This window comes from Colius striatus, chromosome 3 (genome assembly GCF_028858725.1).
Source record: "Colius striatus isolate bColStr4 chromosome 3, bColStr4.1.hap1, whole genome shotgun sequence".
Classification (NCBI taxonomy): Eukaryota; Metazoa; Chordata; class Aves; order Coliiformes; family Coliidae; genus Colius; species Colius striatus.
The window spans coordinates 11992803-12010426 of record NC_084761.1 but is presented as its reverse complement, the minus strand read 5'-3'; the positions used below and the strand labels follow the sequence as shown (position 1 = coordinate 12010426).

The window sequence follows — 17624 nt, the reverse complement described above, 5'->3', positions numbered from 1 at the left end:
GATGCCTTTGCTAGAGGGGAAGTTTTTATTGGGAGCAAGGAAAACAGCTACAAGGTGCTGGAAGGACTCCCACCATCCACGCAGGGAAACCACTGGCAGCATGGGATCACCATCGTCACCCCGGACCGGAAATTCCTCTTCGCCTGCGAGACGGAGGACGAGCAGCTGGAGTGGATTACCACCTTCCAGAAGGTTATAAGCCGGCCCATGCTGCCTCAGGAATATGCAGGTGTGTGTGCTGGTGGGGAGCAGAGACTCAGCTTCTGCCCCTTTGCTTCCTGGGCAGTGCAGGAGGGGAGGGATGGAGGGGAAGAATGCAAAGACTGGCCAAGAAGGCAACAGCTCACTCTGGGAGGAGAAGGGTATCCTTTCCTCTCCATCCTCTCTGGTGTGATAGTGTCTCTGGTGTGTCCGTAGTGCTGTAAGGATGATGGGTCACCCAGTTATAATCAGAGCCAAGGAGCACTGGCAAGACAGAACCATCCTCAGGGTGGGTGTGTGCCAGGCTGTCACCCACAGCCAGGGCTTGTCCTGCTTTTCACTTTATTTTCTCTGTGTTTTTTTCTTGCAGTGGAAGCCCATTTCAAACATAAACCTTAGCTGGGACTGGCTGGGCAGACCTGAGGAGTGAGCTTCTGTTTACAATACAACGTGGTTTTATTTGAAATGTTTAAAATAATGAATAATTATAATAACAGTAATAATTAATAATACTACTACTACTTCCCTTTCCCCTCATCGTTCACTTGATCATGTCGGAAACCAAGGGTGGCAGTGAAACGTCAGAGAAAAGCCGCTGGTCCAACCCAAAACTCATCTCTGTGGGATGTGCAGCTGGGATGGGGGGTCCTGTGGCCCCCTCACCCCACACCTGCCCAAAGGGGTGTCCCACCGGCTTCAGCAGGGTGGCAAACGCTGTTGGTGGCACATCTCAGGGGCAGATGGGGCTTCTTCCCCCAACCGGGTCTCAGGGGACTGGAGCTGAGCATCCCCACAGCTCCAGCTCTCTCCAGTCCGTCCCATGGGGAGCTGCACGGCCCCGAGTGGTGATGTCCTCCTGGGATCTGAAGCACCAACCTGGAAGCACCAACCACCCTAAAGCGAGACCTGGGAGATGGCTGAGCCTGCCACTGGGTAGTGATAAGTAAATTACCCCAGCTAGGGAGTGGTGCCGATGCTGTCCCTAGGTAGGGGCACAAGGCATCGTTGGCCTCATTACCTGATTAAGGCAAGGCAGGGGGAGGGGCCCCGAGTCCCCCTCAGCCCTGCCAGGGGACAGACTCCGAGTCACAAAGGGATGTGGGGGAAGCAAAGCTTTTGGGCTCAGGGCCGTGCATTGCTCCCCAGGTCCTTCCTGTTTCATGGCTTGGGGAGGGTGCCACACCATTTCAGGAGCCTGCTGGGGGTTGGGGGGTCGAGTTAAGCTGCAGTTTTGCTGACAGACACCTGTCACAGACCCCCAGGCAGGCATGTCCCTCCAGCCAAGGGCATGTTGCTTCTCTAGATGGGTGGTTGCACTTTTTCCCCCTTGTTTTTCTTCCCAATACTTCATTTTTTTGTTGTTGACTTTTTTTAAACTATTTTTTCCTGAAAAAAAAGGCAAAGCTGCTTGAAGTGACGTTTCCGAGCTGCGAACAGCATGCAGTTGCTGCTGGCGAGGCCGGGCCGAGGCGCTGGCACCTACACACCATGTGCTGCAGAGGGTTTTTTTGACCCAAACCTGCAATTTCCGGCGTTTGCTTAAGTCCCGCCCCCGGGCCCGGCCTCTTCCTTACGTTGGTGTGTGTAACCCAGAGCATCTCATCTGCCCTGTGCATTCGTTCTGTCACTGGTAAGAGAACTGTGGTACTAAATGTCATTCGAACCAATAAATTATTATGTCGGAGCCGTGGCCGTGTGGTGCTGGGGGGTAGAGGGGGGAGTGCTGGCATGGCCCTGGGACACCCACAAAAACATCTGCTCCCCTCAGCCCAGGGGCTGCCCAGGGTTGCACACATACATGTGTACAGCAGGTGAATACATCCCATGGAAACAACACACAGATTGACGTACATACCAATATACATTATACTTATTTGTGTATATGTGTGTTACACCCTATATTGTGTATAATTTATGTGTAAACTATTTGGAGAGCTCTCTGCACACACATACACAAAATATAAACATATTTCTCAGGAATAAATGGAGTCATAGATCTTATGAAAGCTGGAGAATTGTGCTTGAATGGTCACAGCCACAACCATACAGCATAACATGTAATGTCGGGGGAGGGGGGTGTGTGTGTGTGTGCACCTGAGCTGAGTGTAGTTCATATGAACACAAGCTTGTAGAGAGGTAGCCATCATTAGACATAAACATTCCATTTAAAAATACATAAGCTAAATGTGTTTTGTACACACGGGTCTGTGTGTTGAGATATCTTTACATAACTGCTAATAATTCTGTATTAGGAATATACAGCCTCATAGTTTTTATAGAAGTAGAAAGTATGTAGTTTGTAAAAATATATATTTAATAGAAATGTTTATGTATTATTATATGTGAACATACATATAGCCACATGCCTATGTGCTGGCATTAGCTATAGTTAGCTTGATATGAAAAAAGTATTTATAAATATGCATTTTACGTACACAATGTCACTCACACTTAAAAGCCCAGACCTGGCAGAAGCAGGGAGGGGACAGGCTGGGTGAGTTGGTTGTGTCTCTAGCACTGTGTGCCTGGAGAATTGAGAAGAACAGAATGAATATGATAAATTCTATGCCATACAATCATTTCATTATGAAGTATTATATACACAAAAGGCTGTTTATGTACACGTACACATACCCATGCATGTGTGTGTGTATCTTTTAACATCTATTTCATATTCACACATACCCATTCTGTGCCTCCTGCTGGGATGATGTGTGTGTTGCCCAGTTGCTCCATGGACATGCTGTTGGCTCAGCCCTGTGCCCAGGTCCTGGGACTCGGGCTCAGCCTCAGCACAGACACAGAAAAAACCCAGGAACAATGCCAGGGCTGCTGGAGGCCAGGCCTGGCCGGGACAAGACGCACACAGAACACACCAAACACAGGAGCAGGGGGACAGCAGGGACACCTGTGTGGACACCATCAGTGGCTCCCAAGACCAGTGGCAGACACAGGCAATGAAATGAGGTGGCTCTTACCTGCTGCCAGCATCCCAGAGCATATAAACATCCACAGCATCATGCCAGGTCGGGTCTTCTCTGAACCTGCTGTATATCAAAGCATCCACCTCTGCTCCAGACATTACAGTAACGCCCAACTAAAGCCGTGCCTTTGCTACACAGAGGTAAGACTGCAGCACTCAGGGCTGGGTGACCCACAGGAAAAAAACAAGAGGGGGAAAAAAACCAACCCAAAACAGCAAGGAGAGTAAGATCTCTGCTCATCAAACTCCTCAGGAAGCAGCAGTATCACACATCCTGGTATAAAGTGTTTATTTGAGACTTCACAATACACAAAGTCTTCCTTTCAATGCCTTTTCTCTTTTTCATACAGTCAATAAATTTGCATTCATCCCTCCCCCATGCATGATTGCTGTTTAGTAATCTAAGCCTTTTTATTTTCATCGTGAAAAAATAAAGCGTTTCCCCACCCTTTCATGTGGTCGCTGCAGCAGCGACACCCGCCGTGCTGCAGCCAGCAGGAGGAGGAGGAGGAGGAGGAGATGCAGAACAGCTACACCTACCACTGGGGCTGAAGTTACTCCATTACTTATCATTTTATTCTTTTTTCTTTTTTTTTTTGGTATTTTTTTTTTACAGAAAGTGTTAAATGAATCAATCACCCAAGAAAAATAAATATGTCATAAAGAACCAGAAGTTCTGCAGTATCCCTTTCCTTGCCATAGAGCTGCAGTTCAAACACACACACATATTGCTCGGGGCACATTGTCTCATTCACTACAAAGGCCTTTACACGCACAGTTGTGAACTTAGGCTGAGAAAGAATCTGTTCCAAAGGAGCGGAGCCATGAGCCACAGGAGGTATTTGAGAAGCCACATTTTTATACCTAGGCAAAACAGATCCGTGTGGAAGCCAATTACCTGCACTCCACTGATGGGCTTTTACTGGAGAGCAATTCAATCTTGTGCTTTTCAGGAAGTATTGGCTGGGCCAGGGCCAGGCTTCAAGGGGAGTGAGTGAAAGGTGGTGCGGATGTGTTACTCACAGCAGGGGAGGAAGGCTCCTGGTGTCAATGGCTCTTTTGGACCTGCATCTCAAGTTATGCTGCTTGGCTTGTCTCGCAGTACTTTTGGCACCAGCCTCACAAATAAATGATTCAATTGATGACCCTGCCTGTGGAGATCTTCCTGGGAGGTAGCAGAGGTCAAGGAGGCTCCCGTAACAAAGACGGTACTGTGAGGTACGAGACCCAGAGAATTACTTGACAGAATTACTGTGCAAAAGGGAATACTGCATCAGAAACCGTAGAAGACTATATTTGAAACCAGTCACCAGCTGCTGTATCAGAAACCTGCTAACAACTGCTCCCATTGGTTCATTTGGCTACTTTTTTGTTGGTTTCTTTCTGTTTTTAACATAAATAATATAGACCGAACATTATAAACATTTCAGCGACCAATTCTAAAAGACCAGAGGAGCCCTTTTAGGCACCAAGAAACAACTGCAGGATTCAAATTCCAAAGCTGTCTTTGGAGTCATCAAACCATCAGATTTACACGGCACCCAATGACAGCAACATTCAGTCGAGCTCGATGGGACTGCTATCTTCCTGACCATCTTCTGTGTCGTCGTCTTCTCCAGTTCCCATCAGGCTGTTTAAAAGATTTCCTGCAATAAAATACAGAACAGTCAACATTGATTAAGGTCTACATTCTCATCTCTAAAACTTTTAACTGTTCTCTGCCCATCCTGCTAGGGTACAGAAAAGACTCTCAGCAAGGTGTTAGTATTCCCACACCAGTTTCCCTTAGGAATGTATTGATTTGGGAAGCTGTATATTGATACATTTCCTTCTCTAAAAGTACATGGGAAAAAAAGCCACTGGTGTCACATACTGTAGTTAAACCCTAAGGGGGAAAAGGAGGAAAAAATGCCAACCAGGTGAGGAAAGAGACACCTCCAACAGTGAAACTCTCAAAAAGCAGCAATGGTCTGAATCACACTATGAGGAACTTGATGAGACTCAGAGGCATTTGTGCATTCTCCCCGTTTTATTCAACTTAGATGCCTGTATTGCAGAAGAGCTGTTATTTACAGATGGGATCTATGATGCTCATGTTTTTCATCAGACTTTGGGTATGAGTTGAATTGATACTCACGGGTAAAGCCTCAAGTCAGTTTACCAACAGAAAAGCCGAGTTCTCAAGGCAAACAATGCAGTTTTGCAAAATAATCCAGTTCAATGGGGTCACGTTTTATTCAGAGCCAAGAAAAAAGGGCTGAATTTCTCTATTCCCTTTTATTTCTTATAGAAGGGCAGTATTAAGTTCAGAACTTCTACTTTGGGAACATTCATTACTTTGTATTAGGACTGGTTAGACCTCTACCACAGTCCTAGACTTGACTTGAAGAAAATCAGCCCCTAAAGTCTGAGGAAATTAAGCTTCAACACAAGAATTTTCTTTAGATTTGGAAGTTATACCACAGTGTCAAAAATTTACCAGAGAAATCATTTACATGCTTCTCCTCTCAAGGATGAAAAGTCTGGTAGCTTCACCAAATTAATTCCACAGGCAACAGATTAACTGTACAACTGTACAGTAGGGACTGTTTCTATAGGCTAAGAAAAAACATTACCTACTCATTAGAACAAATGACCTGCTTCCAGCACTGCTGTTTTCTATAAGCTGCTGCTCTAAAAAGACTGGTGGTATCTAAACAATTGGAGCATAACCTTACCTAGTAATCCTCCGTAGGACGACGTCTGCTTGGGTGGGACCCCAAAGAAAAGCTGTCCTATTCTGTCTAGGTACTGAAATGACACAAGATGAACAACAATGTCAGCTACTTTGTTTACAGCTGGAAATACTACGGGCAGCAGTTGTGCCACACAAGCCAGATCACTGACTCCTATCTACCAGTCAGGAAACAGGAGACAATTGTCTGCTATTTAACTCGTTCAGGAGGTTAAATCCTGTTTACAACTCTGAGTAACTCACCTCATTATACATGGGATCTCTTTTCAGTGAAGGCTGATACTGTTCACACAATACTGTAAATACTGTTAGTTTTCCTCTAGAAAGGAAAAAACCACAAATGTAATCCCAGTAAGAACTGAAAAGGAAACCAAGAACACAGTGAGAAAAATCAGACTGTACCCATCAACCGCCAGCAGCAGAAACCAGATGAAGTTGAGCAGTGGCTGAACAAAGGGCGGGCCCTTCTCTATCGAAGGATGTTTCTGTGTGTACGTTGTGAAAACCACCGAGGCGCTGGTCTTGTTTTTTAAGCAGAGAAATCTGCAAAAGGAAAGAGGATGAGTTAAAAATAAAAGGCAGAGAAGTAGCTTTACACCAGAGAGATAAAAGGAAGGCCAAATGCTCAAAAATCTCTAACTCGTCTGTGCACAGAAACCATCTCAGGCTTAAACTGATGGCAAAGGTCTAACTGGTAGAGACATACATCTTTGTACCTCTTTGATAGCTTAGCTATCAAGTGAGAAAGGGGGAAAATCACTACTAGAAAACAATGTGAAATAATTGGGTTGAGAGGGAGAACTGACATTAAATATTAATAGAAGGAGTTTAACAAGATGTAAGCAGACTGTATGCAGGGGAGGCTACTGCAAGAGGGCATCAATTAAATCAAAATGTGGAATGATTGGCCACTGTGTAATTCAAATTAAACCTGACATTGCATTTACTGGTGCAGAGTTTACTATGCTGAGGTAAAAACCAGTTTGAAGACCTCTATCCTGGCCCCATCCGCTCCCAAACATGTCTCCTTTCACCGTGTATCAGCCAACGTTCAAGGACTCTGTCATTCTATTAGTATTACCTCAAAATAACATGGCATCACACCACTAATAAGTTTGACACACATGTCTAAAAGTCTCACAATAAAGCTCCACTTTGAGCTCCCAAGCCATTTGTCCCTGGTTAACAGATCGATTTCCCAAACTGATCAAATCTCTGTTCAGGTCCAGTTAATTTAACTGGCAATCTCTGCAAGTCCCACAGGCCTAACAAGAGGCTTTATCTGGGACAAATGCCATCAGCAAGCACTGGAAAGGCTGCCATGAGCAGACTCATGTTTGGTTGCAGGCTGGCCTCTAACTCTGTACCCTCACATGTGCAAGGGCATTGAGGTCTTGTGCCTTACTGATGAGCAAGGAACTGCAATTATCTTCATTAGGGTATAAACTGCTATGTAAGAGGATTTAGTACAGTATTTGAAATATAGGTCAGTAAAGGATGCAGTAGCAGTGCTGTATAAGTACTGAAAAAAACAATCTCTTACTAATAACTTCTCCCCAAAATTTCCTCCCCTCCAGAACAAAGCACCATTAAATTGTTTAAAGAGTCCTGCATATACTGGATTTCCATAAAGGATTTTCTACTGCTCAAAAATCACTGCAGTCTGTAGCAACCAGCTACAGAAAGCAGGACAAATCTGACATGACAGCTTACTGCTGCCAAAAGAGAGACAGACTTGCTCTCACCTCCTCCCTCTCCCCCAACACCTACTCTCTCCCTGATTCCCTGCTGCAGAGTCCTGTCTCCACCTCCTCCTCAGACTCCTCCAAGAGCTGCTTTCCCTGACTGAAGAAAGCCATCAGCTGATTAAACACAGTAAAATTAGCTTTGTCAACCTTAATTGCACATGAGCTCTGCAATAGCTTGCATTCCCACCTCCTGCAAAAAAAATGCCTCAAGTAAATGAAAGCCACCAGCAACTCTATCAAACCAGAACCATCGCACTGCTGCTCACAGACCAGGGTGACCCAAGACAAATTGTCTCTCAAGACGAGACTGAGAGCAAGTACTACAACTGCACTAAAGGCAAATATAGAGCCTGCTTAGGTCCAGTCTTGGTAAGAACATCAAGGTAAGCCCCAATAAGACAAAGTGGTGTTAACAAAGCTAAGAATTATGCTGTCAGGGTCAAACAGATGACATTAATTCTTCAGGCAATTAACATGATTTCAGGTTTCAATCTTCATACATTATTGTTTTTCTCTCCTAATCTGACCAATTCAACATACACATGAGATGGTTTTCTCTCACTGTTACCACACAAAGTGAGTTTCAGACACTCTGGCCAGTTTCAGAGATTCTTTTGAGAAGGACACGTGATTAACCTATAGTTACCACGATTAAATTAGATTAGTCTCAAACACAGTGTCATCTGGGCAACATAGTTTAGCAAAAAGTTGAACACCTACTGTAGTACTGCCTGTGCTACAAACATGTCCACCTCACTGCGATATCCCCTGGACGAGGAGTATTCTACCAGCATATTTGCACATCCTTCGCCATCTGTGGAGTGCAAGAAGTGATACCGAGATTCACTATAGTTTTGCTCTATAAAAGGAAAAAGAAAACAGCTTTTAAGAAATCAGTTCATCATACCTGAACACAAAATCAAAATTGTTAGGCTTGCACACTACAGCTGGTAAAAGAACAAGAGTTGCATACACAGTACATAAACAAGACAACTAGCAAAACGAGAGTGAGCTTTTTCCTTTACAAGTTACAGATGATCTGTAAAGGGAGACAATAAATATGTCACCCTAAATATACTTGAACAATTGCTATTAAATAGGGTTTATTCAATGTCACCACAAAACACAGCTGCCACGGGGACAAACAGCTTGAGCTGTGGACATATGTTATCTAACTGCATGCACTGTCATCAGTGCTTAGGAAAAGAATCGAGAAGTTCCATCTGAGAGCGTGTGCACCAAGAAGTCACACAGCACCTTTGGTGTCCTTCTTTCCCAGTGTACAGAAAGAAGGCATTTCCCATTTTTAGCTTAGCCCACTCTCACTATCAAAATTAAAATTGCTTCCATATGCTGAACAGAACAGTAATTATGCAGGGAAAAAAAAGGTGCAAGAAATGACAATGATTTGTTAGAACTTAACATGAAGCAAAGCATCATGCAAAATCACCGCGATGACAGACTGACACTGAATAGCTGCTAATTTTTGGTATTTAAAAGCTTTGTTTTAAAAATCTGAGCCTTTTCTGATGAAACTCAAGAACTGCAGAGTAAGAAAAAGTATGTATTTTGCTCTTCAAAAGAACAGTGAGCGGACAGCTACAAAACGGGGAGTTTTACTTTCAACTGTTTTTGCAACTGTTTCTTATCCTAATTGTATCTCAGCTTCTAAGTGAAATGCTCTGAGGACAATCCTCCCTTTCAGTCTGGTAGATGCCATCTAGCTAACACAAGTCCCATGAGAACAGCTATGGGATTGCCTACGGCATGCAGAAAGGCAATGAGCTGGAATGTTGGCCGCTGGATCAGGATTGTTATAGGAAACCACTATCATCCCTCTGCAGCTACTGAAAACATTCAAATAAACCATCACCTTGCACTGCTATTAATTCATGAGAAGCCACAAGAAGATATGGCATTTATTCAGCTGTTCTCCATCACCTTTGTTGTGTTTCGAACTCCAGACTTTGAAAACTGGCTGTCATCCACAATTCAAATAACTTGGTGCATTTCTGGTTTCTCTTACATCCCATCACGTGATAAAATCTGACATAAATCAAAGGCAACAGCATTCATTCTGGTATAAGCCTGCTGGTCAGCATCTTAAAAAGTACCTCATTACAGATCCAGAGACTGTTGTGGATGCTAGGTGATGTATTTTCATCTTTGTCGTGCTTATCCAGGATTTAAAATCAGAAAGCCCTCACAATAGAACAGCTTTGTTCCCCATCATTTTTTCTCCTAATGACTCAATCAAACTACCTCAATGTCTAAAGGATCAGCCTTCCTTTCACAGTGAGCTTCAGAGCAGCTGTGCTTTGGATGTGCACTAATAATAGTCACAGCCCCAGGGTTTTTTTTGTTGGTAACACTGAGATTAAGTTATTGCAAAAATGAGGTAATAGCAGAACTCAATCATTTCCATCCCAGCTTCCTTAAATTATTTCCAAATGTGGTCTTTTACAATATCACACTAGTGACACTTTTCCAAACAAAACACAGAAAAAAAGCAGTTGATTTTTCTTACCTTTCCACAGGGTAATTGCTAGTAACTGGTGTAGTTTTGGATGTCCAAGTTTTCCTGATCCCCCGCTAGACCATTTTAGTGCTCTGGATACAAAAGCCACTCTTTCGGGAGAATTGGGATCCATTAAACTAAACAACTTAGCCAAGTTTTCTAGAAGCAATAAGATTCACAAATATTTAGCATCAACAGAAATAGGATGAACTGCTGCTTCTGGTTCATTTCTACGATACAATGTTTAAGTTACAGTGCTACCGTGTCTTTAAATTCCCTTAATGGCCTCCATAAGCCACCTTAAAAAAGAGTGACATTGAACTTGAGCTGCTTCTCATACATCAAGTCAACCATGGATCTTTCAGTCAGCTGGGGACAGCTTCCCTGCCTCATCACCTGTGACAGGATATCCCAGAGGAACATGCTGTTCCAAGAAGGAGGAAAGACTACAGGTTATGGGACTGCTTGCCATTGGCAGGGAAGCTGTGAGGGACAGACGGCTGGAGCTCAGGAAAGCACTGCCAGAATTCATAGATGGGACATGAAATGTCAGAGCTGATCTAGATAACAAGGAATGGGCTCTGTCTATGTCTCCATCCATAGGACGTTAATAGGGGTGCTTTGTTCATGCTGCAGCAGCAGTCTGGCCAAGCAGCTCTTAGGAAGGATCTCCCTGCATCGCCTGCTTACCAAATCTCAGCCAGACAAGAAAAAATCCCCACGAACAGCTGAATCACAAGTGCACACTACCAGGGTGGGAAACCACCACCCACCAAAGCCCCAGGGACATCAGTGACTGTGCAGACAACACATTAATGCTGCATCCAGGAAAGGACAATGCCACAAGACAGCCGTGTTTGCTCTAAGCTTGCCCACACAGTTACTGGGAATCCATTATTCTCTCAGGAAGTGTTCCCCCAGTTCACTTCTGAGATGAAGGTAACACTTAGCCATGTGAGAGGGGACACAAAAAGGATTTCAGGTTCCAAGACTGTTAACAACAGTCACTGTTAAGTGAAGGCACACCCTAACACCATGAAACCATGCACAAAGGTCGCCTCACCTAAAAGGTCATCTGCTACTTTTGCATCCGATTTCTCCAAAGCCTCTAAAACCAGCATGGACAGATCAGCAGCACTATTCTGCTACAAAACAGACACATACATAGTTTACAGAGTGAACATATCAGTACATAAACAAAAATGTCAGCCAGAATTTTGTCAGAGGCACACTTAATCCTTTTATCAACATCTGTAGGCAAGGCAGAGCATCAAGTCTCAACCTTCCCTTACAAAATAATTGTAGCAATTTGATGGCATCACAAGAAGAGCCTCCAGGAAAGCAAAACAAATGATGCTACTATTGTTTGGATGCTCACAAACACTTCAGCTTTATGTTCCAGTTTGGCATAATCCTTCTTTGTGGAGAAAGGCTCAACAAAGAGATAAAAAAAGATTACAAAGCAAGTATCCCAACCATTTACCATTGAGAATTCACCATTCACCCCTTGGAATCTTGAATAACAACCCTCAAACCACACTAACTGAGTGACTTACCTGGTTATGACTGAAGAAGAGCAAAGCCCCTGAATACATTAGTTCTCTTGCTTCCGCATGTTTTCCTTGTGACATATACCTGAAAACAATACCAAAACCTTGTTAAAAATTGCCACTAAATAAGTTGTATACACTTACTTACACTTAAAGGATTACAGATCACTGAAATATAAAATCAAGGCAATAAGGGATTTATTTTAAATTGGGTTAGTTTCAGTAATGATGTAACTTTAACTGCAAGCTACAGTTTGTTTTCTGCTCTCTCTTCTGCTGACTTGGTGGAATACAAGCAAAGAGTACAACAATGAAAACTGAGAGCTTCAAACCTGATTTGGGCTGAAATAAGGAAATGATCCCAGGAGTTCAACTGAGTAAGAGGTACAAACACCCTGAACTACACTGCTCAGACTGTCATATTAGAGCCTTTACCAAAACCAAAGGCATCACTGTCAGAGTTTCTGGGATCCACCCTGGACAGTGTCACACACACAGAATGCTGTCCGAGGGGCTCCAGTCTTCTCACCCATGTCTCCTTTCCACTGGTTAAAGTCTCTCTGATCATAACTACTCTCTGCCAGGGAACATCAGCCGTTTGCTGACCCAAAGCAGCCTGCCTCTGACAGGCTCTAGTGAGACAAGAGCAGCCAGCAAGATTTACCATGTGACACTTTACAGAGTCAACAATTCATAAAAGAAATAAGTCTCGTGTCTCAAATGTAATGCTTCAAAACACACTTGCTGCAGCTTCCACCTTCCTCACTTAAGAGCTAACCAAGAAATTAATAATAAAAGGATTTGTTCCCAATGGTCACCCAAGAGCAGGAGTCTCTTACCATGGTGCTGTGATTGCAGCCTCCTGCACATCATCACCATCAGGAATTAAAGGTCTTAGATAGTCACATCTCTATATCACAGAATCGTAGAATGGTAGGGGTTGGAAGGGACCTTTAGAGATTATCCAGTCCAACCCCCTGCAGAAGAAGGTTCACCTAGATCAGGTCACACAGGAATGCATCCAAGTGGGTTTTGAAGACCTCCAGGGAAGGAGACTCCACACTCTTCCTGGACAGTCTGTGCCAGGGCTCCACCACCCTCATAGTGAAATAGGTTTTTTTCTTATGTTTAAATGGAACTTTTTGTGTTCCAGCTTCATTCCATTACCCCTTGTCCTGTGGCTAGATACCACAGAAAAAAGAGATGCCTCAACCTCCTGACACCCACCATTTAGACATTTGTAAATATTAATGATATCAATACATAAATTGCAGATCAATGTATAAATGCAGCATTTCCTATACAAGCAGCTGATACAGTAGATACAACTTTCCAACTTCCATTTCTCTTCACTGCTTTTCAAGAAGTCTGTTTTCTGAGCAGTTAATAACAACAGCCAGTTTTCTCATGTCAAAGGGGAAAGGTGTCAGTTCTCCTACACTGCTTTAGTATCTCCAATATTGGCTTTGTCCTCTTTGACACCTGGTTATGCTGTGCCCCTGCTTCACCCCTCTCTGGAGTAGCCTCCCTGCCTCTGCAGCATTCCTACTGGTAAAATCAGAACTAACAAGAAAGGGAGGAGACAGTCTTCTCACCCTGCTCCTCTCTTCCAAAAAACTCCAGCGTCTTTTACCCAAATCAGTTAAAGAACTGCAATAATGGATGTTGAGCTTTTTCAGAGTAAGTATCCTTGACAACTGAGACTTACAATCACCAGAGTAAATGCTCTGCATGTTAGTCAAATGGATGGGTAGCTCCTGCCTTTTTATAGCTGGCCTCACATCCAGGTTTGCTTCCAGGAGCTTGATTCCAAATCTCAGTGTAGAGCTACTTTCACAAACTCAACTTCCAGTAGATTCCCAACGCTACTTGGGAGCTCCCAATCTGAGAATTATTATATCAGATAATAAAAGATGCTGAAAACAGCTTTACAATATAAAATACATTTAAAAGAATTGTGGTCTGTTTTTTTAACCTCAGTTTTATTTAAAAAGATTTTTTAAATACAAATAAATACTCACTACACTGAGCTAAATGGCATTTAGTACAAGAGGGAAACGTTTCCATGACTGAAATCTTGGAACAGCTCATTTATACCAGAAAAATCACCCACAAACATCAGCAAATCAGGCACCAATCTAACTAGAGAGTGGATGTCAAACTTCGAAGTTTGACTCAATCACCAAATCATAAACAGAGAAGAATTCAATCCAGCCAGCCTGCACATAACAGCACTGGCCCAGGTGCTCCTGTTAGGAGGAGGACTGGACTCGCTGCTCAGAGTCAGGCAGGACAGCAGTTTTTCCACCTGCTCTGTGGACAACAGGTAGAGATAAGAAGCTTGCACGAGGCAAGCTTGCAATAATCTTTCCTCTTCCACCCCTCAAACATATCTCTGTTTATGACTTTTGAAACTCTGAGTCAGGATTTCAAGTATAAAATGTGACTGATGGCAGAACAAATGTTTTAGAGGCCGGTGTTTGTTTAAAGGAGTGGGCACTGGCTATCCCAGTTACAGTTCTGCAGCTGAGCCTGTCTCACTCCCTGTTAATGTGTCTCTGGAAAACTGTTGACATTTAACATAGGTTCTACAGAGGACAGACAAGATGATCCAGGACTCTTTTTTGGCCTCAGTGACTTTCCAAACAAGTTTCATCGTCTCATTACATCATTTTGCCTAGAAGGAAACCCTCTTCCCAGCTATGCAAATGTCACCTTCTCATTTAATTAAGTGCCTTCTGTCTCTTGCAGTTGAAGTGAAAAAGGCGGGCTCTTTGATTCCAAATTAATTCAGGGAGGCTTAAGCAAAGAATGTGAGTTAATACATTTAGAAGACTGGATGAGAAGTGACCCGCTGAGCCAAGTCATCTTCTGCCACTGCAGCCGTCACATAATCCTTACCATAAAATAGGCCATCCTTTGTCTTAGATTTATTCTCAAATACAGTCTCAGCCTTAAGGCCTAGATGGTGCCCTTGCTGATCCCATCAGGCTGCTACAGAACACAACTGCTTTAAGTTAACGGTGCTTGGTAGGGCAGGCTATCTAAGGTACACAAACTGCACAAGGACTCTCCTCCAGGCATACCTTGCTGCTGTTTTCCAGAGCATACTCACAGGCTTGCTCTCTTTCCAACTCAGAGGAGCTCTGAGGGCAGCTGACACACAAGTGAGCTACCAAGACTGTGAAGAGAGCTTTCCCACATGCCCTCCCCTAGCAGAATGAGTAAACAGAGCTGGGACTGACCAAAGAAACCCCTAAAGACATCATCATTCCATGCCCCTGAAAGCAAAGGCCTGCATTTTATATTTTGATGAGATAAAGGGAGACCACTGCCAAGTTACAGTGGATATGAAAAAGGCAATAAAGAAATCTAAGAAAGGTCTGTGATAAAATTAAGTTTCTGGTGACATCAAGGGCTGTGTATTTCCTAAAGAAATGTCTGCGCCTGCTCTACTTTGGCATTGTCACATACACAAACATCACACCAACTAACAACATTCCTCTATGCCACGACTCTTGCAATTCTGAGAGCTGCCCTTTCCTAAATGTGGTATCAGAGGATGACTGTAATGCAACAAAGTAGCCCTGCCTCTTTGCTGACTGGTCATCAATCCAAAACCTTCAAAACAATACACTCCAGAGCCAGGGTAACGTTTAAGATGAACTGCCAAACCAGAGACTGTTAAGCAGGTGTTTGCTGGACTCATGGGACGGTCCTGGAGGCAGGGGCACGGCAAGGGCCCAGGCCGCAGCCTCCGGGGAGACATAGCGGGGCCATCCCTGCTCAGTTCCCTCGGGACGTGGGACCACCAAGACACCTTTGGGGACGGGGGACAAAATTGAGCTCTGTCTGTGACCTCTGGACAGTGTGACGCAAGCCATCCCCGCACGTCGGCGCGACGGTGTGTTCCCGGGAGGCGGCGGCGGCGGGGAGTCGCTGCCGTCGCCCCCTCCCTCAGCCGGGACGGGCCTGACCGCACCGCGGTCCGAGTTCACCTTCAAGCCCCGCCGAGCAGCGGCTCCCCGCGCCGCCCCAAGCCCCTTCACAGGGCTGCTGTGTCCTGCAGTGGCGACTTCGCCTGACGGGGAGCGGGTGGGAAAGGCGGCCGGGCCGAGGAGAACCGCGGCGCAGCCACTACCCCCCAGGCCGGGCCCGGGCCCTGCTCACCCTACCGTCCGCGGCACGTACCCGCCCCACCCCGCCCCCCCACGGCCCAATGAGGGCGCCGGAGGCGGAGATGGACAGCGGCAGCGGCCAATGGCGAGCGAGTGCGGGCGCGGCGGGCGGCAGCGGGGTACAGTGCGTGGGAAGGCTCTGGAAGGCCGGGCGGGGGAGGGGCGGCGCGGCGGCCGCGCCAGGCCGGGCCCTACCTGAAGAAGAGCGTCCGGTACATCTGGTGCGCCTCGTAGTAGTCGCCCTTCTCGACGCTGGCGCGCAGCTTGCCCTCCACGCGCTGCACGCCGCCGCGGTTCCTGCCGCCGCCTTTCGCGGCTTCCTGCTCCGCCGCCATAATCGCCGCCGCCATCAACGCCGAGCAGGGCGAGGGAGGGGAAAGGCGGACGCACGCAGCCCCGGCGCGACGTCGCGGGCGGCTTCGCCCGGCTTCCGCCCACCGACGGCGGCCCGCGAGGCTCAAGTGGCGCGGCTGCGCGGAGGCGCGCGGCGTCACGGGGCGGGCCGGGGGCGGCGTGAGCGGGGCCCGGCCTCAGCCAGAGGGGAGCGGCTGCGTGGGCGTTGAGCGGCTGCGCAGACCCAGGGGCGGGGACGGGTCTGCCGGTTAGAAGCGGAGTTAATGGGACTCGGCTGAGGCTCGGAGGCCGAGTCCTGTGGCACAGAGTCGGCCCGTACCCACGGAGAAAGGGGGGTGGAATGCAGGGGGAACGCCGAGCAGCGTGCTGCTACCCCGCAGGGAGCGGGTGACAAAGCCGAGGAAAGAGGACTCAAAACCAAACACGTCTCCCCAGCATTTCAAACCGTATGAAAAATAAAACAGGTGAAATTATGTCTTGGTGGGCGCTACAGCCCAAAGCACTGCTGCACGCACAGGCCCCAAGAAAAGCAAGCCCTGGGCGTTTCGCACTTCTACCAGGCCCTGGGGTCCTGCTACCCTTCTCAGGTACACACACACACACACGCTGTAGCACAGAGAGGAAGGAAGATGGGGAGAGAGGTTGATGAGATTTGGGAAGAAGGCCTGGGGAAACCTGAGTCTGACAGCCTATCAGGCACCAGGGCAGGTGTTTGGTTTTCAATGTTACATTCATGTTAGATATTTAAGGAGGTGCTCAGAACTACAGAAAAAGAAGCTTTATTTCTTCTTTCAAATATTACATGCACTTTCAAAAATTAAAACTCTTTATTTAAACATCTCAATAGCATCGTGTCAGTTTGGAGGCAGCAAAGAACAACAGACATTTTGAAAAGCATTTACAAAAATACATTGCACAAAGTCCTATCTTGCTTTTTAAAAAATAAGTTAGTGTTATTCAAAATATTCCCACCCCAGCTACCTAATTTCAATTTATACAGGATCATTCTAATTTTAAATATGTAACCTATAATATGAAAACACCTGTACATTTGTCACCTAGCTCCTCTGCATAGGCCATAGCTTCTTACTCTAGGTCAAGTGAAAATAAAAGAGTTCTTTACATGGAGACTTCTTTTTAATCCAAAACATTTGAGGACTGCTGTGCAATATACATAACCAGTCAGCGGTTCCCTGGGTTAACAGTTCATGTGTAACTATAAAATGTCTTACAACAGCAAGAGAAAAGTTCTGAATACATTTCAGGAATCTTTTCCGACAAGGCTCTTCCAAGTAACCATCCTAAAGGGGGCAATAAGCAGCTTCATCTCATTCTACATGGAAACGTTGCTTCTGAGA

At 45.5% G+C, this 17624-nt stretch overlaps 2 protein-coding genes across 4 annotated transcripts in view; one reads left to right on the top strand and one right to left on the bottom strand.

The window, feature by feature from the left end:
• The window catches only part of ADAP1 (ArfGAP with dual PH domains 1), a 60040-nt gene extending 58136 nt beyond the window's left edge, over positions 1-1904 (top strand). The window contains exons 10-11 of the mRNA XM_061992719.1: positions 1-229; positions 572-1904. Of these exons, the coding sequence (XP_061848703.1) occupies positions 1-229; positions 572-600 (258 nt within the window). The 3' untranslated portion in view covers positions 601-1904. The remainder of the gene's footprint in view (positions 230-571) is intronic.
• Positions 1905-3462: 1558 nt separating this feature from the next.
• On the bottom strand, positions 3463-16406 carry GET4 (guided entry of tail-anchored proteins factor 4). Of its 3 annotated transcripts, none has more exons than XM_061993632.1 (9): positions 16108-16406; positions 11741-11819; positions 11248-11329; positions 10194-10343; positions 8387-8480; positions 6321-6461; positions 6162-6237; positions 5902-5974; positions 3463-4830 (listed from the first exon to the last, which is right to left on the bottom strand). In XM_061993632.1, the coding sequence occupies exons 1-9, from the start codon at positions 16260-16262 to the stop codon at positions 4742-4744; spliced, it is 939 nt and encodes a 312-aa protein (XP_061849616.1). In that variant the 5' UTR covers positions 16263-16406; the 3' UTR covers positions 3463-4741. The 3 variants fall into 3 exon arrangements, with proteins under 3 accessions (XP_061849616.1, XP_061849615.1, XP_061849613.1); XM_061993631.1 differs by having other exon boundaries at positions 8387-8525; positions 11248-11326; XM_061993629.1 differs by having other exon boundaries at positions 8387-8525; positions 16108-16405.
• Positions 16407-17624: the final 1218 nt, after the last annotated feature.